Source organism: Pseudophryne corroboree, chromosome 5 (assembly GCF_028390025.1).
Source record: "Pseudophryne corroboree isolate aPseCor3 chromosome 5, aPseCor3.hap2, whole genome shotgun sequence".
In the NCBI taxonomy this organism is placed as follows: Eukaryota; Metazoa; Chordata; class Amphibia; order Anura; family Myobatrachidae; genus Pseudophryne; species Pseudophryne corroboree.
The window spans coordinates 363,681,553-363,708,611 of record NC_086448.1 but is presented as its reverse complement, the minus strand read 5'-3'; the positions used below and the strand labels follow the sequence as shown (position 1 = coordinate 363,708,611).

At 46.9% G+C, this 27,059-nt stretch overlaps 1 protein-coding gene and 1 long non-coding RNA gene across 4 annotated transcripts in view; one reads left to right on the top strand and one right to left on the bottom strand.

Annotated features, from left to right (window-relative positions):
- The window catches only part of SLC6A19 (solute carrier family 6 member 19), a 572,970-nt gene that overhangs the window by 301,001 nt on the left and 244,910 nt on the right, over positions 1 to 27,059 (top strand). Inside the window, exon 2 of the mRNA XM_063922661.1 lies at positions 26,823 to 26,963. Within this exon, the coding sequence (XP_063778731.1) occupies positions 26,823 to 26,963 (141 nt within the window). The remainder of the gene's footprint in view (positions 1 to 26,822; positions 26,964 to 27,059) is intronic.
- Positions 1 to 27,059, bottom strand: part of LOC134927755 (uncharacterized) — a 285,855-nt gene that overhangs the window by 147,878 nt on the left and 110,918 nt on the right. The window lies entirely within an intron of this gene.

The window sequence follows — 27,059 nt, the reverse complement described above, 5'->3', positions numbered from 1 at the left end:
GACTCCTCGATCTGAGATAATTTCTTCAGGAAGACCGTGAAGTCGGAAGATCTCTTGTATGAACACTTGAGCCAACTTGGAAGCTGACGGAAGACCGGTGAGAGGAATGAAGTGTGCCATCTTGGTGAACCGGTCAACTACCACCCAGATGGTATTGAACTTGTTGCACATGGGTAAATCTGTAATGAAATCCATCGACAAATGGGTCCATGGTCGACGGGGAACGGATAGTGGAACCAGTTGCCCCGCAGGCGACTCGCGGGATACTTTATGTTGGGCACACTTTGGGCAAGATGCAATAAACTCCATGACGTCCTTTTTCAGAGTTGGCCACCAATAGGACCTAGAAATAAACTCCAGGGTTTTTTGGATACCTGTATGTCCGGCAAAACGGGAAGCATGGGCCCAATGCATGAGCTTCTTCCTTAGCACCGGCTTCACAAAACTTTTCCCTGGTGGGGGCGTAGAGTCCATCCCTACCGTGGAGAATGCCAACGGATTGATAATAGGATGCTTGTCTGAAGACTCTGACTCATTTTCTTGCTCCCATGAGCGGGAAAGGGCATCGGCCTTGCGATTCTGAGAGCCCGGACAGAACTGGAGTTTAAAGTCGAACCTGGAAAAGAAAAGTGCCCATCTGGCCTGACGAGGGTTGAGACATTGTGCACCTTTCAGATATAAAAGGTTCTTGTGGTCTGTAAGTATGGTGATTGAATGAGAAGCTCCCTCCAACAGATATCTCCACTCCTCTAGAGCGAGCTTGATAGCAACTCCTGGTCGCCAATGGCATAGTTGCGCTCCGCTGGGGAGAACTTCCGGGAGAAGAAACTGCAAGGATGTAAATGGCCATCTTTAGCCCTCTGAGATAACACCGCTCCTACTCCAACGGAGGAGGCATCCACCTCTAAGATGAAAGGAGAGTCGATGTCGGGCTGTTTCAGAACTGGTGCAGAGATGAACCGTTGTTTTAAGAGATGAAAAGCTTGCGTAGCTTCTTCAGACCACTTGGACGGGTTAGCACCCTTCTTAGTTAAAGCAGTAATAGGCGCCACAATGGTGGAAAAGTCTCGTATAAACTTTCTGTAATAATTGGCGAACCCTAAGAACCTCTGGACCCCTTTGAGGGTTAAGGGTATCGGCCAATTCTGGATTGCTTGTAGTTTCTCAGGATCCATCTCTAGTCCAGAACCGGACACAATGTAACCTAGAAACGGAATGGACTTGACTTCAAAGACGCATTTCTCTAATTTGCAATAGAGATGATTGACACGGAGAAGGGACAGAACCTCTTTTACCCAAAAACGATGTTCCTCTAAATTGTTGGCAAAAATGAGGATATCATCTAGATAGACCACGACATGACGGTATAAAATGTCTCTGAAGATCTCATTGACAAAATGCTGGAAGACAGCTGGAGCATTGCTCAATCCGAAGGGCATGACGAGGTACTCATAATGTCCGTCACGGGTGTTAAAGGCGGTCTTCCACTCGTCACCCTCACGGATCCGGATGAGATTGTATGCACCTCTCAAGTCCTGCTTTGTGAAGATGGTAGCTCCGCTAACTCTATCAAAGAGCTCAGTAATCAGGGGTAGTGGATAGCGGTTCTTGATGGTAATGTCGTTCAGACCTCTGTAGTCGATGCACAACCGCAGACCACCATCTTTTTTCTTTACGAAAAAGAAGCCTGCGCCGGCTGGAGAAGAGGAAGGTCGAATGAACCCCTTTGCTAGGTTCTCTTTAATGTATTCCTCCATAGAATGCGTCTCAGGCAGAGACAACGGGTAAGTTCGGCCTCGAGGTGGAACCTTCCCTGGAACGAGATCAATCGGGCAGTCCCATTCTCTATGAGGAGGAAGGATATCAGCAGAAGCTTTACTGAACACATCCGTGAAATCTTGATATGGAGGAGGTGGAACATCAGACGACCTGGGGGAGGAAGAACAGACAGGCAATACTTTAAACAAACATGTCTCAGCACAGGAGGGACCCCATGCCAGAATCTGCGTAGTCGTCCAATCAATAGATGGATTGTGAAGACGGAGCCATGGAAGGCCCAGGACCACAGGATGTGTGGCTCTTGGAATCACTAAAAAAGAAATAAATTCGTAATGAAGAACTCCCACTCTCAGACGAACTGGTAGAGTCCTTAGAGAAATAACTGCATCAAAAATCTTGCTGCCATCCACGGCAGTTAAGGAGATGGATGAAGGAAGTCTCTCGGTGGGTAGGGACCACCGTTTAACATAGGCTTCGGTAATAAAGTTCCCAGCTGCTCCGGAATCAAGGAGGGCAATGACGTTCCGATAACGTTGAGCAACTTGAAGCGAGACTGGGAGATTACAATCATGAGGAGATGGAGAGGAGATCATTACTCCTAGCCGGCCCTCTCCTTGGCGAGCTAGGATTTGGAGTTTTCCCAGACGGTTGGGACAGGCATTGATGGTGTGAGATGGAGCTGCACAATAAAGACAAAGAGACTCAGAGAGACGTCTTCGGCGCTCAGCAGTAGTTAGACGAGAACGGCCAAGTTGCATGGGCTCATCTTTAGATGGTGACAGTTGGCAAGGAGGAGGAGCAGAAGATTTTGGAGCAGATGATCTTCCACGCTCAGTTGCTCTTTCTCTGAAACGTAAATCAACTTTCGTGCAGAGTGAGATTAGCTCATCTAACTTGGAAGGTAAGTCTCTGGTAGCTAACTCATCTTTAATACGCTCAGATAAGCCATGCCAGAATGCAGCATACAGGGCCTCGTCGTTCCATGCCAGTTCGGATGCCAGGATCTGGAACTGTATAAGATATTGTCCTACAGTACGTGATCCCTGGCGTAAACGGAGAATCTCAGATGAGGCTGAAGTTACCCGGCCGGGCTCGTCGAAGATACGCCTGAATGTTGACACAAATGCAGTGTAGGAGGATAGCAGGGTGTCGGACCTCTCCCATAACGGTGATGCCCAATCAAGGGCTGAGCCACTGAAAAGAGAGATAATGTAGGCAATTTTTGTACGGTCACTGGGAAAATTGCCAGGTTGTAGCTCAAACTGAATCTCACACTGGTTGAGAAATCCCCTGCAGAATCTTGGAGATCCGTCAAATTTTGCTGGCGTTGGAAGATGAAGACGTGGAGCAGAAATGGGTAAGGTGGGTGGGGTTATAGCTGGAGTCACTGTGGTTGACGCACCGGACGCGTCTGATCCACGGAGGGTTGTCTGAATCCCATCCAGCCGAGTAGAGAGATCCTGGAGACAGCGGATGATGTGGCCCTGTGCAGCCTCCTGATGTTCAAGTCGGGCTGCCAGTTCTTGCATCGGCCTGGCCGCTTGATCCTGGTCTCCGGCTGGATTCATATGTCAGTGCTTACTGTCACAAATGAGGGCCTGAGCTGACGGGAGGCAGCCTCAGTTGTAGGGGCTGAGATGTAACGGAACCTGGGAGGTTGTATCAGACCCCTAGACATGTAAGTAACATGTAGAAGAAATGCCCGAAGGCGTGAACACGACAACCAGGGTAAAAGTCAATGATGTTTATTTATGACAAACTCCGTAACACAGCAGCAGTAAAAGAAAACATAAAAATCAGCAGAGGATAAATACAGTTCCTGGGTTCTACAGGGTGGCAAGGGCCACAGGGCTCTGGTAGTGTGAGATAGTTCTTATAATCTTCTAGTTGGAAAGTCCTTACCAGGCCCGACTGTAGCAGTGGAGATAGCCCAGGATCGTACCAGCTGGTGTTCCACGAAAAGCTGGGCTGCTGTGGATAAAACGGCTGCTGTGGGTAATGGCTGGAACCAGACTGATGTTGGCACGGAGTGGATACTGGCTGGAACCAGTTAAATGATAAATGTAGCTTGTGAGCGATGAAATATGAAGTGATGTTTGGAGCTTGAGAGCGGTGAAATAATAATGCCGGTGATAAATGATAATCTGCAGAAAAGGGTACCGGCACTTTAAGAAGAGCTGACCTCTGCTGGAAGCTGGATGCTGAAAGCAGGTGGATCTGTAGCTGGAAGCAGATGAATCCAAATGGACAGGAGAGTCAGGCTACACCGCAGGTGGAATGCAGGTGCGGGTCTCTTTAGTGGAAGTGTGGAGATAGGAACTGGAACCTGGAAAACAACCACAGGAGAGAGACAAACTGGAACTAGGTTTGACAACCAAAGCACTGACGCCTTCCTTGCTCAGGCACAGATTACTTATACCTGCAGCAAGGAAGGGATTGGCTAGGCAATTATGCAGATTAACAATGCAGACAGCAGATTGGTGGAAATGAACAGATGACAGAATCCAAGATGGCTGCGCCCATGCAGACACTTGGAGGGAAGTTTTGTTTGTAATCCATGTGAGAATCAAAACAGTAATGTCGGCGCCGGCCACAGGAGACAGGAGACGCCAGACTGACAAGCGCACATTTAACCACGCGGGCACAGCGGAGGCCGCGGCTGATGTAATCACCACTCTGACATTCTGCATGTAGAAACTCAGGAACAGCGGCGGAGGCCGCGGGAGACGCCATTCCTGATGTAACAGGCGTTGCGGTGACCGCGTCTCAGAGTGACAGGAGAGGAGACAGGAATGTGGACATCAGTATAACAGATGGGATCCGGTCCTGGAACGCTGAGCCAGCCTTAGGAGGCATCTGAAGGGTAAGTAATGGCGTCCAGATACCCGGATCGTGACATTAATGTACTGACTTTTCTTTATATATGTGGCTTATTTTCAATTATGTGAGATTAATTCCAACAGACTATGGGGGAAATTTACTAAGGTCCCGATTTTGACCGAGATGGTGTTTTTTCTTCAAAGTGTCATCTCGGGAATTTACTAAACTCAAATCACGGCAGTGATGAGGGCATTCGTATTTTTTTGGAACTCAAAGAAAAAAATTACGAATGAATACACCATCGGTCAAATACGCCTGTTATTTGGTAGAACTCGGTAATTTACTAAAAAGTGTAATTCACAAACACTGCCGGCAATAGCCAAACACTGCCGTGAAACAATACAAATCGTAAAAAAATGCTAAAATAAAACAGACCTGCTTTTTTTAACCGTGTTCTGTTAGGCATGCACGGATCCATGAGATCCGTGCATGTTTATCAGTGGGAAGGGGTGGGAAAGTGTTAAATTTGCTGGAAAAAAATGCGTGGGGTCCCCCCTCCTAAGCAAAACCAGCCTCGGGCTCTTTGAGCCGGTCCTGGTTGAAAAAATATGGGGGGGAAAATGACAGGGGTTCCCCCATATTTAATCAACCAGCACCGGGCACTGCGCCTGGTCCTGGTTCCAAAAATATGGGTGACAAAAAGCGTAGGGGTCCCCCGTATTTTTGAAACCAGCACCGGGCTCCACTAGCCAGGTACATAATGCCACAGCCGGGGGACACTTTTATATTGGTCCCTGCGGCCCTGGCATTACATACCCAACTAGTCACCCCTTGCCGGGGTACCCTGGAGGAGTGGGAACCCCTTAAATCAAGGGGTCCCCCCCTCCAGCCACCCAAGGGCCAGGGGTGAAGCCCGAGGCTGTCCCCCCCCCACCCCATCCAAGGGCGGCGGATGGGGGGCTGATAGCCTTTTTGTAAAAATGTGAATATTGTTTTTAGTAGCAGTACTACAAGTCCCAGCAAGCCTCCCCCGCAAGCTGGTACTTGGAGAACCACAAGTACCAGCATGCGGTGGAAAACCGGGCCCGCTGGTACCTGTTGTACTACTACTAAAAAAATACCCCAATAAAAACAGGAGACACACACCTTGAAAGTATAAGTTTATTACATACATGCACACCTCCAAACATACATACTTACCTATGTTCACACGAGGGTCGGTCCTTTTCTCCATGTAGAATCCATGGGGTACCTGTGGGAAAAATTATACTCACATAATCCAGTGTAGATCGGTCCTCTTCTGTTCTTTGTATAATCCACGTACTTTGCAAAATAAAAAAACGGACACCCGACCACGGACTGAAAGGGGCCCCATGTTTTCACATGGGACCCCTTTCCCCGACTGCCAGGACCCCCCCTGACTCCTGTCTAAGAGGGTTCCTTCAGCCAATCAGGGAGCGCCACGTCGTGGCACCCTCCTGATTGGCTGTGTGCTCCTGTAGTGTCTGTCAGGCAGCACACAGCAGTGATACAATGTAGCGCCTATGCGCTCCATTGTAACCAATGGTGGGTATTTTGCGGACAGCGGTTGACCGAAAGTAACCTCACCGCTGTCCGCAAAGTTCCCACCATTGGTTACAATGGAGCGCATAGGCACTACATTGTAACTAGAGATGAGCGGGTTCGGTTCCTCTGAATCCGAACCCGCCCGAGCTTCAGTTTTTTTTACACGGGGCCGAGCGACTCGGATCTTCCCGCCTTGCTCGGTTAACCCGAGCGCGCACGAACGTCATCATCACACTGTCGGATTCTCGCGAGGCTCGGATTCTATCGCGAGACTCGGATTCTATATAAGGAGCCGCGCGTCGCCGCCATTTTCACACGTGCATTGAGATTGATAGGGAGAGGACGTGGCTGGCGTCCTCTCCGTTTAGAAATTAAAATAGGAGAGTGAGAGTGAGACACGTTCATTACTATACTTACTGGAGCTTAGGAAGAGTTATTATATTATACTACTAGTGACTGATGACCAGTGACCTGACCACCAGTGCAGTTTTATAATTTATTAATATTTCAATAATAATCCGTTCTGTTCTTGTTCTCTGCCTGAAAAAAACGATACACAGCTTAATTGTGGGGGAGACTGGGGAGCAGTTATAGGTTATAGCAGGAGCCAGGAGTACATATTAAACAGTGCACACTTTTGCTGCCAGAGAGAGACTAGTGCCACTGCCAGTGTGACTGACCACTGTGACCAGTGACCTGACCACACTGACCACCAGTACTATAGTACTATATTTATTGATTGTCTGCCTGAAAAAGTACACTCGTCGTGGACTCGTGTGACTTGTGTGGTGTTTTTTTCTTCTTTAAAAAACTCATTCTGCTGACAGTGTCCAGCAGGTCCGTCATTAATATCTGACTGTGCTCACACAGCTTAATTGTGGGGGAGACTGGGGAGCAGTTATAGGTTATAGCAGGAGCCAGGAGTACATATTAAACAGTGCACACTTTTGCTGCCAGAGAGAGACTAGTGCCACTGCCAGTGTGACTGACCACTGTGACCAGTGACCTGACCACACTGACCACCAGTACTATAGTACTATATTTATTGATTGTCTGCCTGAAAAAGTACACTCGTCGTGGACTCGTGTGGTGTTTTTTTCTTCTTTAAAAAACTCATTCTGCTGACAGACAGTGTCCAGCAGGTCCGTCATTAATATCTGACTGTGCTCACACAGCTTAATTGTGGGGGAGACTGGGGAGCAGTTATAGGTTATGCCAGGAGTACATATTAAACAGTGCACACTTTTGCTGCCAGAGAGAGACTAGTGCCACTGCCAGTGTGACTGACCACTGTGACCAGTGACCTGACCACACTGACCACCAGTACTATAGTACTATATTTATTGATTGTCTGCCTGAAAAAGTACACTCGTCGTGGACTCGTGTGACTTGTGTGGTGTTTTTTTCTTCTTTAAAAAACTCATTCTGCTGACAGACAGTGTCCAGCAGGTCCGTCATTAATATCTGACTGTGCTCACACAGCTTAATTGTGGGGGAGACTGGGGAGCAGTTATAGGTTATAGCAGGAGAAAGGAGTACATATTAAACAGTGCACACTTTTGCTGCCAGAGAGAGACTAGTGCCACTGCCAGTGTGACTGACCACTGTGACCAGTGACCTGACCACACTGACCACCAGTACTATAGTACTATATTTATTGATTGTCTGCCTGAAAAAGTACACTCGTCGTGGACTCGTGTGACTTGTGTGGTGTTTTTTTCTTCTTTAAAAAACTCATTCTGCTGACAGACAGTGTCCAGCAGGTCCGTCATTAATATCTGACTGTGCTCACACAGCTTAATTGTGGGGGAGACTGGGGAGCAGTTATAGGTTATAGCAGGAGCCAGGAGTACATATTAAACAGTGCACACTTTTGCTGCCAGAGTGCCACTGCCAGTGTGACTGACCACTGACCACTGTGACCAGTGACCTGACCACACTGACCACCAGTATAGTATATTGTGATTGAATGTCTGCCTGAAAAAGTACACTCGTCGTGTGACTTGTGTGGTGTTTTTTTATTCTATAAAAATAAAAAAAAACTCATTCTGCTGACAGACAGTGTCCAGCAGGTCCGTCATTATATAATATATACCTGTCCGGCTGCAGTAGTGATATATATATATTTTTTATATCATTATTTATCATCCAGTCTATACTAGCAGCAGACACAGTACGGTAGTTCACGGCTGTAGCTACCTCTGTGTCGGCACTCGGCAGTCCATCCATAATTGTATACCACCTACCCGTGGTTTTTTTTTTCTTTCTTCTTTATACATACTACATCTCATTATCATCCAGTCTATATTAGCAGCAGACACAGTACAGTACGGTAGTAGCTACCTCTGTGTCGGCACTCGGCAGTCCATCCATAATTGTATACCACCTACCCGTGGTTTTTTTTTTCTTTCTTCTTTATACATACTACATCTCATTATCAACCAGTCTATATTAGCAGCAGACACAGTACGGTAGTTCACGGCTGTAGCTACCTCTGTGTCGGCACTCGGCAGTCCATCCATAATTGTATACCACCTACCCGTGGTTTTTTTTTCTTTCTTCTTTATACATACATACTACATCTCATTATCATCCAGTCTATATTAGCAGCAGACACAGTACAGTACGGTAGTCCACGGCTGTAGCTACCTCTGTGTCGGCACTCGGCAGTCCATCCATAATTGTATACCACCTACCCGTGTTTTTTTTTTCTTTCTTCTTTATACATACTACATCTCATTATCATCCAGTCTATATTAGCAGCAGACACAGTACAGTACGGTAGTCCACGGCTGTAGCTACCTCTGTGTCGGCACTCGGCAGTCCATCCATAATTGTATACCACCTACCCGTGGGTTTTTTTTTCTTTCTTCTTTATACATACTACATCTCATTATCAACCAGTCTATATTAGCAGCAGACACAGTACAGTACGGTAGTCCACGGCTGTAGCTACCTCTGTGTCGGCACTCGGCAGTCCATCCATAATTGTATACCACCTACCCGTGTTTTTTTTTTCTTTCTTCTTTATACATACTACATCTCATTATCATCCAGTCTATATTAGCAGCAGACACAGTACAGTACGGTAGTCCACGGCTGTAGCTACCTCTGTGTCGGCACTCGGCAGTCCATCCATAATTGTATACCACCTACCCGTGGTTTTTTTTTTCTTTCTTCTTTATACATACTACATCTCATTATCATCCAGTCTATATTAGCAGCAGACACAGTACAGTACGGTAGTCCACGGCTGTAGCTACCTCTGTGTCGGCACTCGGCAGTCCATCCATAATTGTATACCACCTACCCGTGGTTTTTTTTTTCTTTCTTCTTTATACATACTACATCTCATTATCATCCAGTCTATATTAGCAGCAGACACAGTACAGTACGGTAGTCCACGGCTGTAGCTACCTCTGTGTCGGCACTCGGCAGTCCATCCATAATTGTATACCACCTACCCGTGGTTTTTTTTTTCTTTCTTCTTTATACATACTACATCTCATTATCATCCAGTCTATATTAGCAGCAGACACAGTACAGTACGGTAGTCCACGGCTGTAGCTACCTCTGTGTCGGCACTCGGCAGTCCATCCATAATTGTATACCACCTACCCGTGGTTTTTTTTTCCTTTCTTCTTTATACATACTACATCTCATTATCAACCAGTCTATATTAGCAGCAGACACAGTACAGTACGGTAGTCCACGGCTGTAGCTACCTCTGTGTCGGCACTCGGCAGTCCATCCATAATTGTATACTAGTATCCATCCATCTCCATTGTTTACCTGAGGTGCCTTTTAGTTGTGCCTATTAAAATATGGAGAACAAAAATGTTGAGGTTCCAAAATTAGGGAAAGATCAAGATCCACTTCCACCTCGTGCTGAAGCTGCTGCCACTAGTCATGGCCGAGACGATGAAATGCCAGCAACGTCGTCTGCCAAGGCCGATGCCCAATGTCATAGTACAGAGCATGTCAAATCCAAAACACCAAATATCAGTAAAAAAAGGACTCCAAAACCTAAAATAAAATTGTCGGAGGAGAAGCGTAAACTTGCCTATATGCCATTTACCACACGGAGTGGCAAGGAACGGCTGAGGCCCTGGCCTATGTTCATGGCTAGTGGTTCAGCTTCACATGAGGATGGAAGCACTCAGCCTCTCGCTAGAAAACTGAAAAGACTCAAGCTGGCAAAAGCACCGCAAAGAACTGTGCGTTCTTCGAAATCCCAAATCCACAAGGAGAGTCCAATTGTGTCGGTTGCGATGCCTGACCTTCCCAACACTGGACGTGAAGAGCATGCGCCTTCCACCATTTGCACGCCCCCTGCAAGTGCTGGAAGGAGCACCCGCAGTCCAGTTCCTGATAGTCAGATTGAAGATGTCAGTGTTGAAGTACACCAGGATGAGGAGGATATGGGTGTTGCTGGCGCTGGGGAGGAAATTGACCAGGAGGATTCTGATGGTGAGGTGGTTTGTTTAAGTCAGGCACCCGGGGAGACACCTGTTGTCCGTGGGAGGAATATGGCCGTTGACATGCCTGGTGAAAATACCAAAAAAATCAGCTCTTCAGTGTGGAGGTATTTCAACAGAAAAGCGGACAACAGGTGTCAAGCCGTGTGTTGCCTTTGTCAAGCTGTAATAAGTAGGGGTAAGGACGTTAACCACCTCGGAACATCCTCCCTTATACGTCACCTGCAGCGCATTCATAATAAGTCAGTGACAAGTTCAAAAACTTTGGGCGACAGCGGAAGCAGTCCACTGACCAGTAAATCCCTTCCTCTTGTAACCAAGCTCACGCAAACCACCCCACCAACTCCCTCAGTGTCAATTTCCTCCTTCCCCAGGAATGCCAATAGTCCTGCAGGCCATGTCACTGGCAATTCTGACGAGTCCTCTCCTGCCTGGGATTCCTCCGATGCATCCTTGCGTGTAAAGCCTACTGCTGCTGGCGCTGCTGTTGTTGCTGCTGGGAGTCGATGGTCATCCCAGAGGGGAAGTCGTAAGCCCACTTGTACTACTTCCAGTAAGCAATTGACTGTTCAACAGTCCTTTGCGAGGAAGATGAAATATCACAGCAGTCATCCTGCTGCAAAGCGGATAACTGAGGCCTTGACAACTATGTTGGTGTTAGACGTGCGTCCGGTATCCGCCATTAGTTCACAGGGAACTAGACAATTTATTGAGGCAGTGTGCCCCCGTTACCAAATACCATCTAGGTTCCACTTCTCTAGGCAGGCGATACCGAGAATGTACACGGACGTCAGAAAAAGACTCACCAGTGTCCTAAAAAATGCAGTTGTACCCAATGTCCACTTAACCACGGACATGTGGACAAGTGGAGCAGGGCAGGGTCAGGACTATATGACTGTGACAGCCCACTAAGTAGATGAATGGACTCCCGCCGCAAGAACAGCAGCAGCGGCACCAGTAGCAGGATCTCGCAAACGCCAACTCTTTCCTAGGCAGGCTACGCTTTGTATCACCGGTTTCCAGAATACGCACACAGCTGAAAACCTCTTACGGCAACTGAGGAAGATCATCGCGGAATGGCTTACCCCAACTGGACTCTCCTGTGGATTTGTGGCATCGGACAACGCCAGCAATATTGTGTGTGCATTAAATATGGGCAAATTCCAGCACGTCCCATGTTTTGCACATACCTTGAATTTGGTGGTGCAGAATTTTTTAAAAAACGACAGGGGCGTGCAAGAGATGCTGTCGGTGGCCAGAAGAATTGCGGGACACTTTCGGCGTACAGGCACCACGTACAGAAGACTGGAGCAACACCAAAAACGCCTGAACCTGCCCTGCCATCATCTGAAGCAAGAAGTGGTAACGAGGTGGAATTCAACCCTCTATATGCTTCAGAGGTTGGAGGAGCAGCAAAAGGCCATTCAAGCCTATACATCTGACCACGATATAGGAGATGGAATGCACCTGTCTCAAGCGCAGTGGAGAATGATTTCAACGTTGTGCAAGGTTCTGATGCCCTTTGAACTTGCCACACGTGAAGTCAGTTCAGACACTGCCAGCCTGAGTCAGGTCATTCCCCTCATCAGGCTTTTGCAGAAGAAGCTGGAGACATTGAAGGAGGAGCTAACACGGAGCGATTCCGCTAGGCATGTGGGACTTGTGGATGGAGCCCTTAATTCGCTTAACCAGGATTCACGGGTGGTCAATCTGTTGAAATCAGAGCACTACATTTTGGCCACCGTGCTCGATCCTAGATTTAAAACCTACCTTGGATCTCTCTTTCCGGCAGACACAAGTCTGCTGGGGTTGAAAGACCTGCTGGTGAGAAAATTGTCAAGTCAAGCGGAACGCGACCTGTCAACATCTCCTCCTTCACATTCTCCCGCAACTGGGGGTGCGAGGAAAAGGCTCAGAATTCCGAGCCCACCCGCTGGCGGTGATGCAGGGCAGTCTGGAGCGACTGCTGATGCTGACATCTGGTCCGGACTGAAGGACCTGACAACAATTACGGACATGTCGTCTACTGTCACTGCATATGATTCTCTCACCATTGAAAGAATGGTGGAGGATTATATGAGTGACCGCATCCAAGTAGGCACGTCACACAGTCCGTACTTATACTGGCAGGAAAAAGAGGCAATTTGGAGGCCCTTGCACAAACTGGCTTTATTCTACCTAAGTTGCCCTCCCACAAGTGTGTACTCCGAAAGAGTGTTTAGTGCCGCCGCTCACCTTGTCAGCAATCGGCGTACGAGGTTACATCCAGAAAATGTGGAGAAGATGATGTTCATTAAAATGAATTATAATCAATTCCTCCGCGGAGACATTGACCAGCAGCAATTGCCTCCACAAAGTACACAGGGAGCTGAGATGGTGGATTCCAGTGGGGACGAATTGATAATCTGTGAGGAGGGGGATGTACACGGTGATATATCGGAGGATGATGATGAGGTGGACATCTTGCCTCTGTAGAGCCAGTTTGTGCAAGGAGAGATTAATTGCTTCTTTTTTGGTGGGGGTCCAAACCAACCCGTCATATCAGTCACAGTCGTGTGGCAGACCCTGTCACTGAAATGATGGGTTGGTTAAAGTGTGCATGTCCTGTTTATACAACATAAGGGTGGGTGGGAGGGACCAAGGACAATTCCATCTTGCACCTCTTTTTTCTTTAATTTTTCTTTGCGTCATGTGCTGTTTGGGGAGGGTTTTTTGGAAGGGACATCCTGCGTGACACTGCAGTGACACTCCTAGATGGGCCCGGTGTTTGTGTCGGCCACTAGGGTCGCTTATCTTACTCACACAGTCAGCTACCTCATTGCGCCTCTTTTTTTCTTTGCGTCATGTGCTGTTTGGGGAGGGTTTTTTGGAAGGGACATCCTGCGTGACACTGCAGTGCCACTCCTAGATGGGCCCGGTGTTTGTGTCGGCCACTAGGGTCGCTTATCTTACTCACACAGTCAGCTACCTCATTGCGCCTCTTTTTTTCTTTGCGTCATGTGCTGTTTGGGGAGGGTTTTTTGGAAGGGACATCCTGCGTGACACTGCAGTGCCACTCCTAGATGGGCCCGGTGTTTGTGTCGGCCACTAGGGTCGCCCAGCTTAGTCATCCAGCGACCTAGGTGCAAATTTTAGGACTAAAAATAATATTGTGAGGTGTGAGGTATTCAGAATAGACTGAAAATGAGTGTAAATTATGGTTTTTGAGGTTAATAATACTTTGGGATCAAAATGACCCCCAAATTCTATGATTTAAGCTGTTTTTTAGTGTTTTTTAAAAAAAAACACCCGAATCCAAAACACACCCGAATCCGACAAAAAAAATTCGGTGAGGTTTTGCCAAAACGCGTTCGAACCCAAAACACGGCCGCGGAACCGAACCCAAAACCAAAACACAAAACCCGAAAAATTTCCGGCGCTCATCTCTAATTGTAACACTGCCGTGTGCTGCCTGACAGACACTACAGGAGCACACAGCCAATCAGGAGGGTGCCACGACGTGGCGCTCCCTGATTGGCTGAAGGAACCCTCTTAGACAGGAGTCAGGGGGGGGTCCTGGCAGTCGGCGAAAGGGGTCCCATGTGAAAACATGGGGCCCCTTTCAGTGCGTGGTCGGGTGTCCGTATTTTTATTTTGCAAAGTACGCGGATTATACAAAGATCAGAAGAGGACCGAGCTACACTGGATTATGTGAGTATAATTTTTCCCACAGGTACCCCATGGATTCTACATGGAGGAGAGGACCGACCCTCGTGTGAACATAGGTAAGTATGTATGTTTGGAGGTGTGCATGTATGTATAAACTTATACTTTCAAGGTGTGTGTCTCCTGTTTTTATTGGGGTATTTTTTTAGTAGTAGTACAACAGGTACCAGCGGGCCCGGTTTTCCACCGCATGCTGGTACTTGTGGTTCTCCAAGTACCAGCTTGCGGGGGAGGCTTGCTGGGACTTGTAGTACTGCTACTAAAAACAATATTCACATTTTTACAAAAAGGCTATCAGCCCCCCATCCGCCGCCCTTGGATGGGGGGGACAGCCTCGGGCTTCACCCCTGGCCCTTGGGTGGCTGGAGGGGGGGACCCCTTGATTTAAGGGGTTCCCACTCCTCCAGGGTACCCCCGGCCAGGGGTGACTAGTTGGGTATGTAATGCCAGGGCCGCAGGGACCAATATAAAAGTGTCCCCCGGCTGTGGCATTATGTACCTGGCTAGTGGAGACCGGTGCTGGTTTCAAAAATACGGGGGACCCCTACGCTTTTTGTCCCCCGTATTTTTGGAACCAGGACCAGGCGCAGAGCCCGGTGCTGGTTGATTAAATATGGGGGAACCCCTGTCATTTTTTTCCCCATATTTTTTCAACCAGGACCGGCTCAAAGAGCCCGAGGCTGGTTTTGTTTAGGAGGGGGACCCCACGCATTTTTTATTTTTAACTATGTTTTTTTTTTTAAAGAAAGGTGCACAATGAAGCCCAGCACGGATCTCACAGATCCGGCCGAGATTCATTGTGTTAATGGCGGCAGTGTTTTACAATTCACTCCCGTAAAACACTGCCAAAAAATACGAATGACATCAGCATCGGAAAATACGAAAATGCAGAATACGACAGCTTAGTAAATTAGTCGTAATAAATTCAAAAAGTTGCAATTTACACTTTCGATGTCATTCGTGTTTGAACTTTAACCTCATTCGGAAAAATACGAATTTTAGTAAATATACCCCTATGTGTTGCCTAAGATTATGTACTAATTTACAAAGTGCTACAGTGGTTACAAAGATACAGTAAGTGCAATATATGTAACTGTCTCTTCACTGGATACATGGTTTCTAATCAGAGTACATACTCTGTATCCGGTCTCTAGGTCGACCACTATTGGTCGACATGCATTAGGTCGACCTGGTTTCTAGGTCGACATGACAAAAGGTAGACATGACAACAGATTGACTTGAGTTTTTCATAATTTGTTTCATTTTTTGAACTTTTTCATACTTTATGAACCACATGGACTACAATTGAGAATGGTAACCTGTGCTAAACGCAGCGAGGCACCTTGCCCGAAGCATGGCAAATGAAGCAAGCCATGCGAGGGGACACAGTGCACTAATTGGGGTTCCTGGTCACTCTACGAAGAAACCGACACCACCAAAAAAAGTGCATATTGTAAAGGGGCACTACTATGTGACGTAACCTGATTACGGGACACTAACGTGTGATATAATGTAAATAAGGTTGCACTACTGTGTGACATAATTTGAACTGGGGGTACTATTGTGTTTCCACACCACTTCCCAGCTAGAACATGCCTCTCTTTCAGGGTGCGCGCTGAAGGCACACGCTATTCCTATTTAAAATATATGGGGTGGGGGCACAAAATGCTCTTACTGGCACAGGGCACCAAAGTGAGGACTGCTATGGGTGAGGGGAGATGGTGCTGGGAAATGGGTGCAGGGTCAGAGTCGGAACTAGAGGCGGTGCTAGGGGGCACCTCACCTGTCAAAATATTGCCTAGGGCATCAAATTGGTTAGGGCTGGCTCTGCTCCCCTCTCCCGCCGACTGACTGAGACACATGGACCGTGCATTTGATATTCCACCAGGAAGGAGGCAGCGGAGCTGTGCTGCTGACCAAGGGAAGCATGTCCTGCTACTTGGACTAGCTGTATGGAGGAATGGACCCCAGGACAGCAATGGGGGGCCAGGAGTGCGCATCCTTCTTGCCCGCAGGAAAGCAGGTCAGTGAGAGCCTGGCCTGCTGCTGGTGTCACTGCTTGAGATCAGGCTTTTTCTGCGGAGGAACGCCAGTGGAAGCTGGGGGACAGGGACCTGACAGCAGATGCTATATGTCCCGATAGCCTGGGCAAGAACCTGCTGCTGGTGGCGCTCTGCCTGACGTTTGGAGCGGAGGTCAGCTTTAAATTTGCCACCAAATCTGCCATATACCTGCTGAACCCCTGTCATCCAGTCACCTAATAATACAGTAATGATGCACCCACACATATGAATAGCATGTCACCCACTGTCGCAGTGTTCTGGGAAGCTAGGGGCGCCAAACTGAATTTATATCTTGCCCCCCCCAACCTAAAAATGTTCTGACGCCCCTGGTCCCAAAGTTACAAAAATAACAGTGTAATGACCAGGTGCACTGATCAATTTAATCCATTTGAATCTTTGTTCGCTTTTATAAGCATATATATCTGTTTCTCAATTGCCATGGTTGTTAAGAATATTTTGCAGGAAGTATTGTTAAGAATTTTTACATTTTATTTTGAAAGGAGAGTGCCCTTTTTTAGAAACCTAGGGGTCTATTCACTAAGCCTTGGATGAAGATAAAGTGGACACCGATAAAGTACTTGACTCGATTAAGGACAAGGCCAGTTTGCAGATAAACTGGCAAAAAGCTTGAAATGTGGCCCCACAACCAAGGCTACTGAAGTAGTGAAAGTATTTTAAAAACACAATATGAAGTTATACAAAATAGTAGGCTTGCCCATGCTAATAGCTGCAAGTACAGTCAGTAAGGTCTCAAAACACAAAATGTGTGATCCTCTCTCTTGTCTGGATGCTGTGGAGGTGAGATGACAACCTAACTTCTTACCTAGAATGGTGTCATCTGATATGAGGTTCTCAACTCATGTCATAAGAGGAATGGCCTGGCACAAATTGTTGCTAAGCTAAACTGAAATCATTCTGTGCTGTGGCTATCAGCTTACCTAAAAAAAAAAAGATGATAAAAATAATAATAATAATAATAATAATAATAATAATAATACACTAATGTAACCTTTCTGGACAACATACTTTACAGTCATAAATTTGCCATGCATATAACTCAAGTCTCATACATATAATGCAACCCCAATAGCTAAGCATACTATATATTCCTATGGACAAGTATAACTCCCTCTGACATTTACTACCACCAGGGATTGAGCTATGCACTCTAGATACAAGAGCAGGCCCTAGGAAACCTCTACTCTTATTGCAAAGTATTAATAATAAAGTAGTGGATACTCCACCTAGAGCTCCTGAAACAGAAGCAGTACATGGTGATTATGATACTGTGAATATTAACATGGTGGTTCATGCATTTGGAAGGTTACAACTAGTGATGTGCACCGGACATTTTTCGGGTTTTGTGTTTTGGTTTTGGATTCGGTTCCGCGGCCGTGTTTTGGATTCGGACGCGTTTTGGCAAAACCTCACCGAAAATTTTTTGTCGGATTCGGGTGTGTTTTGGATTCTGGTGTTTTTTTCAAAAACCCCTAAAAAACAGCTTAAATCATAGAATTTGGGGGTCATTTTGATCCAATAGTATTATTAACCTCAATTACCATAATTTCCACTCATTTCCAGTCTATTCTGAACACCTCACACCTCACAATATTATTTTTAGTCCTACAATTTGCACCAAGGTCGCTGGATGACTAAGCTAAGTGACCCAAGTGGCCGACACAAACACCTGGCCCATCTAGGAGTGGCACTGCAGTGTCAGACAGGATGGCACTTCAAAAAAATAGTCCCCAAACAGCACATGATGCAAAGAAAAAAAGAGGCGCACCAAGGTGGCTGTTTGACTAAGCTAAGCGACACAAGTGGCCGACACAAACACCTGGCCCATCTAGGAGTGGCACTGCAGTGTCAATAAAGACAGGATGGCACTTCCAAAAAATTGTCCCCAAACAGCACATGATGCAAAGAAAAATTAAAGAAAAAAGAGGTGCAAGATGGAATTGTCCTTGGGCCCTCCCACCCACCCTTATGTTGTATAAACAGGACATGCACACTTTAACGAACCCATCATTTCAGCGACAGGGTCTGCCACACGACTGTGACTGAAATGACTGGTTGGTTTGTGCCCCCACCAAAAAAGAAGTAATCAATCTCTCCTTGCACAAACTGGCTCTACAGAGGCAAGATGTCCAACTCATCATCATCATCCTCCGATTCCTCACCCCTTTCACTGTGTACATCCCCCTCCTCACAGATTATTAATTCGTCCCCACTGGAATCCACCATCTCAGGTCCCCGTGTACTTTCTGGAGGCAATTGCTGCTGGTGAATGTCTCCACGGAGGAATTGATTATAATTCATTTTGATGAACATCATCTTCTCCACATTTTCTGGAAGTAACCTCGTACGCCGATTGCTGACAAGGTGAGCGGCTGCACTAAACACTCTTTCGGAGTACACACTGGAGGGAGGGCAACTTAGGTAGAATAAAGCCAGTTTGTGCAAGGGCCTCCAAATTGCCTCTTTTTCCTGCCAGTATACGTACGGACTGTCTGACGTGCCTACTTGGATGCGGTCACTCATATAATCCTCCACCATTCTTTCCATGGTGAGAGAATCATATGCAGTGACATTAGACGACATGTCAGTAATCATTGGCAGGTCCTTCAGTCCGGACCAGATGTCAGCACTCGCTCCAGACTGCCCTGCATCACCGCCAGCGGGTGGGCTAGGAATTCTTAGCCTTTTCCTCGCACCCCCAGTTGCGGGAGAATGTGAAGGAGGAGATGTTGACGGGTCACGTACCGCTTGACTTGACAATTTTCTCACCAGCAGGTCTTTGAACCTCTGCAGACTTGTGTCTGCCGGAAAGAGAGATACAACGTAGGTTTTAAATCTAGGATCGAGCACGGTGGCCAAAATGTAGTGCTCTGATTTCAACAGATTGACCACCCGTGAATCCTGGTTAAGCTAATTAAGGGCTCCAACCACAAGTCCCACATGCCTAGCGGAATCGCTCTGTTTTAGCTCCTCCTTCAATGTCTGCAGCTTCTTCTGCAAAAGCCTGATGAGGGGAATGACCTGACTCAGGCTGGCAGTGTCTGAACTGACTTCACGTGTGGCAAGTTCAAAGGGTTGCAGAACCTTGCACAACGTTGAAATCATTGTATAGGCTTGAATGGCCTTTTGCTGCTCCTCCATCCTCTGAAGCATATAGAGGGTTGAATTCCACCTCGTTACCACCTCTTGCTTCAGATGAAAGCAGGGCAGGTTCAGGAATGTTTGGTGGTGCTCCAGTCTTCTGTACGCGGTGCCTGAATGCCGAAAGTGGCCCGCAATTCTTCGGGCCACCGACAGCATCTCTTGCACGCCCCTGTCGTTTTTTAAATAATTCTTCACCACCAAATTCAATGTATGTGCAAAAGATGGGACGTGCTGGAATTTGCCCAGATGTAATGCACGCACAATATTGCTGGCGTTGTCCGATGTCACAAATCCCCAGGAGAGTCCAATTGGGGTAAGCCATTCTGCGATGATCTTCCTCAGTTGCCGTAAGAGGTTGTCAGCTGTGTGCCTATTCTGGAAAGCGGTGATACAAAGCGTAGCCTGCCTAGGAAAGAGTTGGCGTTTGCGAGATGCTGCTACTGGTGCCGCCGCTGCTGTTCTTGCTGCGGGAGGCAATACATCTACCCAGTGGGCTGTCACAATCATATAGTCCTGAGTCTGCCCTGCTCCACTTGTACACATGTCCGTGGTTAAGTGGACATTGGGTACAACTGCATTTTTTAGGACACTGGTGAGTCTTTTTCTGAGGTCTGTGTACATTTTCGGTATCGCCTGCCTAGAGAAATGGAACCTAGATGGTATTTGGTACCGGGGACACAGTACCTCAATCAAGTATATAGTTGCCTCTGAATTAACGATGGATACCGGAACCACGTTTCTCACCGCCCAGGCTGCCAAGGCCTGAGTTATCTGCTTTGCAGCAGGATGACTGCTGTGATATTTCATCTTCCTCGCAAAGGACTGTTGGACAGTCAATTGCTTACTGGAAGTAGTACAAGTGGTCTTCCGACTTCCCCTCTTGGATGACGATCGACTCCCAGCAGCAACAACAGCAGCGCCAGCAGCAGTAGGCGTTACACTCAAGGATGCATCAGAGGAATCCCAGGCAGGAGAGGACTCGTCAGACTTGACAGTGACATGGCCTGCAGGACTATTGGCTTTCCTGGGTAAGGAGGAAATTGACACTGAGGGAGTTGGTGGTGTGGTTTGCAGGAGCTTGGTTACAAGAGGAAGGGAATTAGTGGTCAGTGGACTGCTTCCGCTGTCACCCAAAGTTTTTGAACTTGTCACTGACTTATGATGAATGCGCTGCAGGTGACGTATAAGGGAGGATGTTCCGAGGTGGTTAACGTCCTTACCCCTACTTATTACAGCTTGACAAAGGCAACACATGGCTTGACACCTGTTGTCCGCATTTGTGTTGAAATAATTCCAAACCGAAGAGCTGATTTTTTGGGTATTTTGACCAGGCATGTCAATGGCCATATTCCTCCCACGGACAACAGGTGTCTCCCCGGGTGCCTGACTTAAACAAACCACCTCACCATCAGAATCCTCCTTGTCAATTTCCTCCCCAGCGCCAGCAACACCCATATCCTCATCCTGGTGTACTTCAACAGTGACATCTTCAATTTGACTATCAGGAACTGGACTGCGGGTGCTCCTTCCAGCACTTGCAGGGGGCATGCAAATGGTGGAAGGCGCAAGCTCTTCCCGTCCAGTGTTGAGAAGGTCAGGCATCGCAACCGACACAATTGGACTCTCCTTGGGGATTTGTGATTTAGAAGAACGCACAGTTCTTTGCTGTGCTTTTGCCAGCTTAAGTCTTTTCTTTTTTCTAGCGAGAGGATGAGTGCTTCCATCCTCATGTGAAGCTGAACCACTAGCCATGAACATAGGCCAGGGCCTCAGCCGTTCCTTGCCACTCCGTGTCGTAAATGGCATATTGGCAAGTTTACGCTTCTCCTCAGACGCTTTTAATTTTGATTTTTGGGTCATTTTACTGAACTTTTGTGTTTTGGATTTTACATGCTCTCTACTATGACATTGGGCATCGGCCTTGGCAGATGACGTTGATGGCATTTCATCGTCTCGGCCATGACTAGTGGCAGCAGCTTCAGCACGAGGTGGAAGTGGATCTTGATCTTTCCCTATTTTAACCTCCACATTTTTGTTCTCCATTTTTTAATGTGTGGAATTATATGCCAGTATCAATAGCAATGGCCTACTACTATATTTACTGCGCACAACTGAAATGCACCACAGGTATAGAATGTAGATGGATAGTATACTTAATGGATGATGACACAGAGGTAGGTACAGCAGTGGCCTACCGTACTGCTATATATAGTATACTGGTGGACACTGTCAGCAAACTGCAAAACTAAAATGCACCACAGGTATAGAATGTAGATGGATAGTATACTTAATGGATGACGAGTGACGACACAGAAGTAGGTACAGCATTGGCCTACCGTACTGCTATATATAGTATACTGGTGGACACTGTCAGCAAACTGCAAAACTAAAATGCACCACAGGTATAGAATGTAGATGGATAGTATACTTAATGGATGACGAGTGACGACACAGAGGTAGGTACAGCAGTGGCCTACCGTACTGCTATATATTGTATACTGGTGGACACTGTCAGCAAATTGCAAAACTAAAATGCACCACAGGTATAGAATGTAGATGGATAGTATACTTAATGGATGATGAGTGACGACACAGAGGTAGGTACAGCAGTGGCCTACCGTACTGCTATATATAGTATACTGGTGGACACTGTCAGCAAACTGCAAAACTAAAATGCACCACAGGTATAGAATGTAGATGGATAGTATACTTAATGGATGACGACACAGAGGTAGGTACAGCAGTGGCCTACCGTACTGCTATATATAGTATACTGGTGGACACTGTCAGCAAACTGCAAAACTAAAATGCACCACAGGTATAGAATGTAGATGGATAGTATACTAAATGGATGACGACACAGAGGTAGGTACAGCAGTGGCCTACCGTACTGCTATATATAGTATACTGGTGGACACTGTCAGCAAACTGCAAAACTAAAATGCACCACAGGTATAGAATGTAGATGGATAGTATACTTAATGGATGACGACACAGAGGTAGGTACAGCAGTGGCCTACCGTACTGCTATATATAGTATACTGGTGGACACTGTCAGCAAACTGCAAAACTAAAATGCACCATAGGTATAGAATGTAGAAGGATAGTATACTTAATGGATGACGAGTGACGACACAGAGGTAGGTACAGCAGTGGCCTACCGTACTGCTATATATAGTATACTGGTGGACACTGTGTCAGCAAACTGCAAAACTAAAATGCACCACAGGTATAGAATGTAGATGGATAGTATACTTAATGGATGACGACACAGAGGTAGGTACAGCAGTGCACTCTGCACTGTACTCCTCCTATATAATATTAATTATACTGGTGGTCCCCAGTCCCCACAATAAAGCAGCACACTGAGCACAGATATGTAGTGTTTTTCAGGCAGACAATGTATACTGGTGGTCACTGTCAGCAAAACTCTGCACTGTACTCCAGCTATAGCTGCTCCCCAGTCCCCACAATTAAGCAGTGTGAGCACTCAGCACAGATATATTATGCAGCACACTGAGCACAGATATGGTATGGAGCGTTTTTTTCAGTCAGAGAACGGATAAAAACTGGTGGTCACTTATCAGCAAAACTCTGCACTGTACTCCTCTTAACAGCTGCTCCCCAGTCCTCCCCACAATTAAGCAATAAACCAATCAACTTCAACAATAAACGGAGAGGACGCCAGCCACGACCTCTCCCTATCATCTCCAATGCACGAGTGAAAATGGCGGCGACGCGCGGCTGCATATATAGAATCCGAATCTCGCGAGAATCCGACAGCGGGATGATGACGTTCGGGCGCGCTCGGGTTAGCCGAGCAAGGCGGCAAGGTTCGAACCTGCCTCGGACCCGTGTAAAAAGGGTGAAGTTCGGGGGGGTTCGGTTTCCGAGAAACCGAACCCGTTCATCACTAGTTACAACTAGAAAGTGACATAGCTTCAAAATTCCCTAAACCTTACACTACTTTAACACAATCCCCCCAACCCTAATAGTAACACCCCCACCCACTGCTACCCCACCCCACACACACACACACACACACACACACACACACACACACACACACACACACACACACACATAACTCAGACAAAATTCATCTTGCCTATTACTGTATCTCCCCTGCCCTCTTATGTGTGTTGTGCCCACTGCACCATCTATTCCTCTCGTTCTTACCACTTACTTGCCTGCCCCTTTTGATTCACTTTACATTGTTCGATAGTGTTCATAATAGGTTATGCTCTTATCTGGGTATTATTCTCTGACAATGCCCTATATCAGGGGTGGGGAACCTTTTTTCTACCGAGGGCCATTTTTTTTTTTAAATCCTTCGGGGGCCATACAAGTCTGCCCCCGCGCGCGCCAAAAAAATGAGTGGGGCCAGTTAAAATGGGACGTGATACACATATGCCCCCAATAGTGCAGTGCCAGATCCACAATTGCCCCCACAGTGCCAGGTATACAAATGCCCCTCACAGTGCCAGGTATACAGATGCCCCCACAGTGCCAGGCATACAGATGCCCCCACAGTGCCAGGTATACAAATGCCCCCACAGTGCCAGGTATACAAATGCCCCTCACAGTGCCAGGTATACAGATGCCCCCACAGTGCCAGGTATACAAATGCCCCCACAGTACCAGGTATACAAATGCCCCTCACAGTGCCAGGTATACAGATGCCCCCACAGTGCCAGGTATACAAATGCCCCTCACAGTGCCAGGTATACAGATGCCCCCACAGTGCCAGGTATACAAATGCCCCTCACAGTGCCAGGTATACAGATGCCCCCACAGTGCCAGGTATACAGATGTCCCCACAGTGCCAGGTATACAAATGCCTCTCAGTGCCAGGTATACAGATGTCCCCACAGTGCCAGGTATACAAATGCCCCTCACAGTGCCAGTTATACAGATGCCCCCACAGTGCCAGGTATACAAATGCCCCTCACAGTGCCAGGTATACAGATGTCCCCACAGTGCCAGGTATACAGATGCCCCTCACAGTGCCAGGTATACAGATGCCCCCACAGTGCCAGGTATACAGATGACCCCCACAGTGCCAGGTATACAAATGCCCCCCCCCCCCCCCCCGTCCCGCTTACCGCTCCTTTCGGCGGGTACACGAAGGAGAGCGCGGCTATGTTGGGCGGCGGCGTGTAAGACTTGAAACCAGCCGCCGGTTCGAGAGCCAATCAGAGCTCGCGGACCGGTAGCCGCGGCTCCTGATTGGCTGCCGGTCCGCGAGCTCTGATTGGCTCACAAACCGGCGGCTGGTTTCAAGTCCTACACGCCGCCGCCCGACAATAGCCGCGCTCTCCTCCGTGTGGTGACAGCTGAGACACGCTGCCACCGGACTGTGCGGCGGCGTGTCTCACTGAGAGGAGCGGGTGGGCCGGACCAAACTGCTTTGCGGTCCTTATCCCCACCCCTGCCCTATATCAAAGAATATGATGTGTTTATAAGTATTCGGATGCTCTTAGGTATTGAGCATGAATTTCTAGCTGCTGGTTGTCAGACAAAGGGGTCTATTTACTAAGCCTTGGATGGAGATAAAGTGGACGGAGATAAAGTACCAGCCAATCAGCTCCTAACTGTCATTTTTCAAACCGAGCCTGTGACATGGCAGTTTGGAGCCGATTGGCTGAAACCTTATATCCGTCCACTTTAACTCTCTCCAACACTTAGTAAACAGACCTCAGAGTTGGAAATGAAAGGCAGACAGGTATGGTCATTCTATCAGTTTATGCAGTATGAAATCAAGAAGTAAAAGGTGGTGCCAGAAACAGTGAAAGGCTGAAGGCAGCTAGCTATGGGTGTAATTCCAAGTTGATCGCAGCAGGAAATTTTTTAGCAGTTGGGCAAAACCATGTGCACTGCAGGGGAGGCAGATATAACATTTGCAGAGAGAGTTAGATTTGGGTGGGTTATATTGTTTCTGTGCAGGGTAAATACTGGCTGCTTTATTTTTACACTGCAATTTAGATTGCAGATTGAACTCACCACACCCAAATCTAACTCTCTCTGAACATGTTATATCTGCCTCCCCTGCAGTGCACATGGTTTTGCCCAACTGCTAAAAAATTTCCTGCTGCGATCAACTTGGAATTACCCCCTATGTTTTAACAGTAAAAGGATAGCAAGGTCCAAAGTTGATTATCACAGAGCAACTCAGCACATCCAACTCAGGAATAGAAACCTACTCTAACTCTACAATGTAATACGAGGTCGGAATTTATATAGGCACTTAGGTTGGGATGTAATGAAGTCCAGGACACAGATTTTTAAGCCTTGAATATTGATAAATTGCACGGTGATAAAGTACCAACCAATCAGCTCCTAACTGTCATTTTAAACACAGCCTTTAACATGGCAGTTGGGAGCTGGTTGGTTGGTACTTTGTAACCGTGCAATTTATCAATATTCAAGGCTTAAAAATCTGTGCCCGAGTTTGGCAGCCATGCGGGATGCCGGCTGAACTGGGACTTTTTTTAAAGGGGCAATCATGTGCAAGGCTAAACTATGACTTGAACATGATTGCTCCTTTAAAAAAAGCCCCAGTTCGGCCAGCATCTCACACAGCCGCTGAACACAGGCTTCATTACAACCAGGCCCAAGTGGCAATTAGGATACAGTACATGGACATCAAAACAAGTGAATGTGCCCTTGTAGAGTGATTATGGTGGTGTAGAGTAGAGGGGACAGACATATATGTGTATTTAATAAGACATTGAGCTGTAATAAAATTATGTAATCATGTCCATTCTACTCACTACCCACTTGCCTTATATTTGCCCTTCTGGTCCACCATATCTGTGTAACCCTATATCTCATGTCTGCACCAACATTCACATTTTTACCAATACTATATAATAGTTTGTACTCATCATGTTGCAACAGCTTTTGCCAAATATAGTATACAAATCATCACACCATACCAGCAGAGTTGTTCCTCAAGCATCAGCAATAAAAAGCCTGTTTCCTTATCACCATTATGTACCAACCTATGCACCCCTTACCATTGGTACAGTATGGTAGATATATATCACCTCCGCGTACCAACATCTCTGTCTCTCCAGTGCCTTTTTCTCTAGCCTGTATCAGGTCACAAGAGTTTCTTGATTTTAATTTTTGAGTTAAAACCATACAGTATATGGACTTTTATGTATATCTTAATTTGTCTGTTTGTCAAACTGTTGAAAGCCACTTTTAAACCATTAAACACTCTCTATGTATTACTTTGTTATAGGAGCATTCATGATCCCATTCCTTATATTGCTGGTGTTAGAGGGTATACCACTGCTACATCTTGAGTTTGCAATTGGACAGCGCTTAAGAACAGGAAGTGTGGGAGTATGGAGTGCCATTCATCCAACTCTGAAAGGGGTTGGTAAGTATAATTCCTATACAATAAGCAATTGTGGTTAAATAAAACAATCAACAATGGGCAGTTATTTAAGAAGTCCTATTTTCTTGCAATCCTATT